At 40.1% G+C, this 6,152-nt stretch overlaps 1 protein-coding gene across 1 annotated transcript; it reads left to right on the top strand.

The window, feature by feature from the left end:
• Nucleotides 1–409: 409 nt before the first annotated feature.
• On the top strand, nt 410–5,804 carry LOC106581823 (nuclear receptor subfamily 4 group A member 2). The gene is made up of 8 exons (XM_014164201.1): nt 410–587; nt 1,168–1,272; nt 1,508–2,379; nt 2,936–3,065; nt 3,232–3,395; nt 3,768–3,970; nt 4,132–4,310; nt 4,424–5,804. Exons 3-8 carry the CDS (start codon nt 1,510–1,512, stop codon nt 4,678–4,680), a joined length of 1,803 nt encoding a protein of 600 aa, XP_014019676.1. The 5' UTR covers nt 410–587; nt 1,168–1,272; nt 1,508–1,509; the 3' UTR covers nt 4,681–5,804.
• Nucleotides 5,805–6,152: the final 348 nt, after the last annotated feature.

The raw sequence follows: 6,152 nt of genomic DNA, 5'->3' as shown, positions 1-6,152 counted from the left end.
TCTTTCCTGGGCTATTTGAACACCTTGCTGCTGCTGCTTCGAAACACGTAAGATGAGACACCTGGTTGAGGCTAAGGATGAGACTGATGTGCAGCATGAACAGGTGATACGCTCAGTCTAAACACAATTACACAGTTAAGCTTTACTTGAATATAAAACATTGAAATGTTTTGTTAGATAACGCGGTTTCCCCGTAGAAATGAGGTTTTCCAATACTTCTTTATGGTTATAATCCATAAAGAGAGTAGTCTCAGGTACACATGTACACAGGCTATGCAACGCACTCAGCATGTTGGCAGGACCATGTTCCAAAAGAGATTGGTGCAGGTCACTGGCGACGCAGATGACGTTGAGATTTGAAACACGTGGGCTGTGGCGCGGAGAGCTCACATAAACAAAGGCACATTGGCAGACTGGGTAGTCGAAGGTTGTATCGCGCGCAGTGCTCTGAGGAAGTCATACAGATTGCTTGGTTGGTATTGTAGGTTGTACTCTCGCTCACGCTCTGGAGCTTTTTACAGAATTGAAGAACACTATCTACATGCTTTATGCATGGATTGACAACCACGATTCTGACGTGAAAGAAGGTAGGTTGATTTATTTTTAATAAGTGGTATGTTTTTTTTAATAAGCGTTATGTGTTGTGACATCTTGCTTTTTTTGAAAAAAATTGATTGGGAGGCATCAAACAGTTTTACTGTAACAGTTTATTTCTCACGTGTTGTGTCATGTTGGGAATTGTTACTTCGCACATTGGGAGTGGTACTTACGGATTGAGAATTGTTACGTTACGTTTTACAATGAATGTGCAACATTACTTTGGAAAGGAGACGTTGAGAAAGTCATTGACGTCAATGCCGTGGAGTTTGGATGTTCAGCGATATACAAACTTCAAATTTCTTCATTCAAAATGTATAGACTATAACAGGCAACTACGAAGCAGTGTGTGATTTTAAAGCTTATCCGTATGGTTATTTACCTTTTGTCATTTAGGCTATACTGTAGGGCAGGCTATGAGGCAAACATAAGTAAAAGCATAGTGAAAATGTCGGAAGATTGTGCTTATTAATTGCCTAACTTGTTTCTCATGAATTGTTGGAGCATTGACTTATCTGATGGCATTGCGTTTTCTGGATGAATATAAGTTACATTTATCTATTTCATTAGGGGACGATTCCAGAAAAGAGACACTTTCTTGAATCCTGACCCCATTCTACTCCAGACAACATTATCCATTTCAAGTGTCACCGAAAAACAGTCCCAAGACTAAAGGTAGGAAAGCTTATTTTACAGTCTATATTTAAAAAAAAAGATTATGAATAAATCTTACGTAGTTCACTATTCCCGAAAGTCAGTTTAAAACATGCAACTAAATAAGTTATCTGAAGATCAGATCCGGATCAGAATTGTGTATAACAATTGTTATTTTGTAAATGATATGGAATGTCTATACTTTGTAGCTTGCAAATGGGTTTGAACATGAACATGTTGCCACTTTCGTTTTCAGCCATGCCCTGCGTTCAAGCTCAGTATGGGTCATCACCGCAAGGAGCCAGTCCCGCTTCTCAGAGCTACAGCTACCACACCGCTGGAGAATACAGCTGCGACTTCTTAACACCTGAGTTTGTTAAGTTTAGTATGGACCTGACCAACACTGAGATCACAGCTACTACTTCTCTCCCTAGTTTCAGCACGTTCATGGACAACTATAGCACCAGTTACGACGTTAAACCGCCCTGTCTGTATCAAATGCCGCATTCTGGAGAGCAGTCCTCCATCAAAGTCGAGGACGTCCAGATGCACAGCTATCATCAGCAGAGCCATTTGCCAGCTCAGTCGGAAGAGATGATGGCCCACTCCGGCTCTATGTACTTCAAACCCTCCTCACCTCATGCCCCAACCACACCAAACTTCCAGGTTCAGCCCAATCACATGTGGGAGGACCCTGGGTCCCTCCACAGTTTCCACCAGAACTATGTTGCTGCGACCTCTCATATGATAGAGCAGCGCAAAAACCCGGTGTCAAGGCTATCACTATTCTCCTTCAAACAGTCCCCTCCTGGTACCCCTGTGTCGAGTTGCCAGATGCGATTCGATGGCCCACTGCACGTCTCCATGAACCACGACAACCCAGGAGCACACCGAGGCTTAGACAGCCAGAGCTTCGCGGTACCCAGTGCTCTAAGGAAACAGGCCGGCTTAGCCTTTCCTCACTCCCTTCAGCTCGGCCATGGACACCAGTTGATGGACAGCCAAGTTCATTCGCCCCCGTCCCGAGGATCACCATCAAACGAGGGTCTGTGCGCAGTGTGTGGGGACAACGCCGCTTGCCAGCATTATGGAGTGAGAACCTGCGAGGGTTGCAAAGGATTTTTTAAGGTGGGCGTTCGCTGATTGTGAATAATGTAGCTTAATATAATTATTTAAATTATTCATTGTATTATTAGTCCTGTTAATTTGAGTATTGTTATTTTCATATTCCCCTTGTTATTAGTGGTGGGACTAGGCCTAGTAAACAATTATGACAACTGTAATAACTTGTGGATATCACTTTCATCACGTCATTAAAAACTGTCAGTGTTGTGAGGTCTTTTTGTGAAATTACGGTCTTGTCTGGACAAGGAAGTGCAATATTCCCCATGGTCAAATTGAATGGTCACTTTATTTCCAACCCCCGATTAAATAGTCTAATCTTACGTCTTTAATTAGAGGTCGTCTCAGAGGGCCGTAAAAATATGAATGCCCACGGATTTTGTTTTTACTGAATGTCTACCTCTCCGGTTCCTCGCATATATAACAGCCCAAAACGGGAAGGATGGATGTTCTGTTACAATATCAATTATCCCCCATAGCGCAGCTGAATGTGTGCCAACTATGTATTCATTTTACAGGTGCTGATGTCCATGCTAAAACCCTGTTGTATTTTCCTTTGCAGCGCACTGTTCAGAAAAATGCTAAATATGTGTGTTTAGCGAACAAAAATTGTCCTGTCGATAAACGCCGAAGAAACCGTTGCCAATACTGCCGTTTCCAGAAGTGCATGGTTGTCGGAATGGTCAAAGAGGGTAAGAACATATTGTGGTCACTTTGATTGTTTGTGTCCGTGCATGGCCATAAAACACCTGCGGTCCTGCGCGTAAAGTTTGCGCGTAAAGCAAGTTTAACCTTTTACGCACAACAATCAAAGTTCAATACAAGTCTATATTTTCTCTTGTCTTCCTCTCAACACAGTTGTCCGGACTGCTAATCTAAAAGGTCGAAGAGGCCGTCTTCCCTCCAAACCTAAAAGTCCCCAAGACCCCTCACCACCCTCGCCACCTGTCAGTCTCATAAGTGCCCTTGTTAGGGCTCATGTTGATTCCAACCCGTCCATGTCTGGCTTGGACTACTCAAGAGTGAGTATACCATTTAGTTCCCTTTAACAAATTGTGTATGAACATAAACACTGTGCTGCTGATTTATAATATAATTAGAGTACAAATCAGTGCATGTTCTGAATGTATTTTATCGTGTTTGGATGTGCATTTGCCACACAATTTATAGACTTCAAATGTTTTGTGCAAGACAGGTCTGCATTCTAAACTTTGTCAGTCTTTTAAGGTGGCATATTTTACTTAAGTAAATTACTTTGAAACGGAGAACTCAATAAAAAAAAAGACATTAATGTAATAGTAAAAAAGCACTCCCCTCCTAGAAATAGGCTTTGCAATTTCACGGGTAATATATTTTAAAGGACCTCATTAAGCCCTGTTGAAATTAAATTCCAGTTTCAGGCTAACCCTGACTACCAAATGAGTGGAGACGACACCCAGCACATTCAGCAGTTCTATGATCTCCTGACGGGTTCCATGGAGATTATCCGAGGTTGGGCGGAGAAGATCCCTGGGTTTTCTGATCTTCCGAAGCAGGATCAAGATCTCCTTTTCGAATCAGCCTTCCTGGAACTTTTTGTTCTGCGGCTGGCATACAGGTAAGCCTCTTCTTAATTATGAAATAACCTCGACTATAATAAAGATCAGCCCACTTCAAGCTCCGCTGCTTTGGCTTTTATTAGCTATCCAATAATTAGGAGCCTCTTAAATCCCTATTTATTGCTCAAGGTAATTAATGACACTTTGTTATTAATTGCAGGTCCAACCCAGTGGAAGGCAAACTCATTTTTTGCAACGGGGTGGTCTTACACAGACTGCAGTGCGTCCGAGGGTTTGGGGAATGGATAGACTCGATTGTGGAGTTTTCCTCTAACCTGCAGAGCATGAACATCGACATATCAGCGTTCTCCTGCATCGCCGCTCTTGCCATGGTAACAGGTGCGCAAATAGGATATACTTCAATTTAATCACTCTCCCAAATGTTACACTGTTTAAATGCATTTCTTATATTCACGTTTTGGTAATTATGTTTTATTATTTTCACATTACAGAGAGGCATGGGCTTAAGGAACCCAAAAGGGTTGAAGAACTTCAAAACAAGATAGTGAACTGCCTTAAAGACCAAGTGACATTCAATGGCGGAGGTTTGAATCGTCCGAACTACTTGTCAAAACTTTTGGGAAAGCTCCCTGAACTTCGCACCCTATGTACACAAGGTCTGCAACGTATCTTCTACTTAAAACTCGAAGACTTGGTTCCTCCGCCAGCAATAATTGACAAACTTTTCCTCGACACTCTACCTTTTTAAATTGACTTTAAAACGGACTTTTGACGAGACCTCAAAGAACTTCCACAGACTCTGTTTGAGTCAGCCTAACAGATTTGACAGATTTTATCTCTGAATATTTGCAAGCTCCATAGTACAATCAAGGATCCACGAAATTGATATAAAGAAGAGTGAGAAAATTGGGTTAAAAAAAACAACTGATGTTCGATTTTTTTTAATGTAATTGCCAGAAATGTTGTGAGTAGCCAATGATCGACCCCACACCGGGGAAAGTCTCCAAGGCTTCTCTTGACTTAATGTGGATAATTCTCGACCAAGTGAAACACTTTCTTGCAATTCTTATTCCTTATTGTTGACTAACCATCTGTTCCATTGATAACGCATACTGAGATGTAATATATTCCATTTATATATACACACATATATGATAGATTATGTGATGAGTCCAAAGCGTCAATTTATAACACTTGTAAAAAGTTTGTTAATGACAAAATTTCATTTGACTTTTATGACTTGTGCCTATATGTGTTTCTGTCAGGATCCCAGAGGCGCGAACGTATTTCGAAAAGACAACGCATGTTGTAGGTTTTTATAGGCACTGGCTGTCGAGGAGACATGTCTATATTATTCATTATATACTGGACACTATGTAGTCTGCTAGATTTTATAAAGATTCGTAGTACTGGCACACCTTTTATGTATGACGCATATGTGAACAAGTATCTCCATCTGTATAGATAAAGAGGGATCCATGGTGTTTGTAAAACTGTCAGACATTCCTTGTTTGTATGTGTTGTAAGTATTGTTGCTGTTGAATATAAACGTTTATATATTTATTATTTTATTGCCAAAAGCTACGTTAAGCATGGATCCTTTTAAAATGATTTCAAACCTTCATAATTCATGCTGAGCACGTTGTCTATGTTTTATGTCTTATAGACGTTTAGATTGTTATAATTTGACACATTTGAAAATGAAAAATTCGTCCTATATAAAATATAATTAAGTGTGCGGTACATCCTTTGCCTTCATGGTGTGTTTGAGTAGGCTATTGCAATGCATTCGGTGCCGAATTCCAAACGTTTAGAGAGAAAGAGATATTTAATGTTTACAAATAAAACTTTTAAATCATTTTTCTTCCGAAACAATTTCTCTTAACTGATTTTTCTTTACAAATACAGGTGCGTCTAAATGAAATTATTTAATTCGAAATTAATTGAGTGAAATATTGCTTTCCTGTAGGCATAAATCTAGATTTTACTTTTTGATGAAATTCTTTCTCGGTAGCCCTATGCTGTATGGAATATTTTCAGTTTGTTCAAGCTCAGTAGAAATGAGGTGTTACTAATTAGGCTGTGATTCCAGTGAAATAACGTACAATTTACATGAATGCAAAAACAAAAATCGTTGATCAAAAAATGGGCATGCTTGCTTGAAAGGTAGGCTATGTGGTTTACACTCTTAGAAAAAAAGGTTCTGGATAGAACCAAAAA

This window comes from Salmo salar, chromosome ssa21 (assembly GCF_905237065.1).
Source record: "Salmo salar chromosome ssa21, Ssal_v3.1, whole genome shotgun sequence".
Classification (NCBI taxonomy): Eukaryota; Metazoa; Chordata; class Actinopteri; order Salmoniformes; family Salmonidae; genus Salmo; species Salmo salar.
Note: the sequence above shows the minus strand (reverse complement) of the source record. Positions and strands in the feature narration are given on the sequence as shown.

Coding starts and splice junctions, on each gene's coding strand:
- LOC106581823 (XM_014164201.1), top strand. CDS start 1,510: ATGCCCTGCGTTCAAGCTCAGTATGGGTCATCACCGCAAGGAGCCAGT. Junction 2,380..2,935: donor GTTGCAAAGGATTTTTTAAG/GTGGGCGTTCGC, acceptor TTTCCTTTGCAG/CGCACTGTTCAGAAAAATGC. Junction 3,396..3,767: donor CTGGCTTGGACTACTCAAGA/GTGAGTATACCA, acceptor ATTAAATTCCAG/TTTCAGGCTAACCCTGACTA.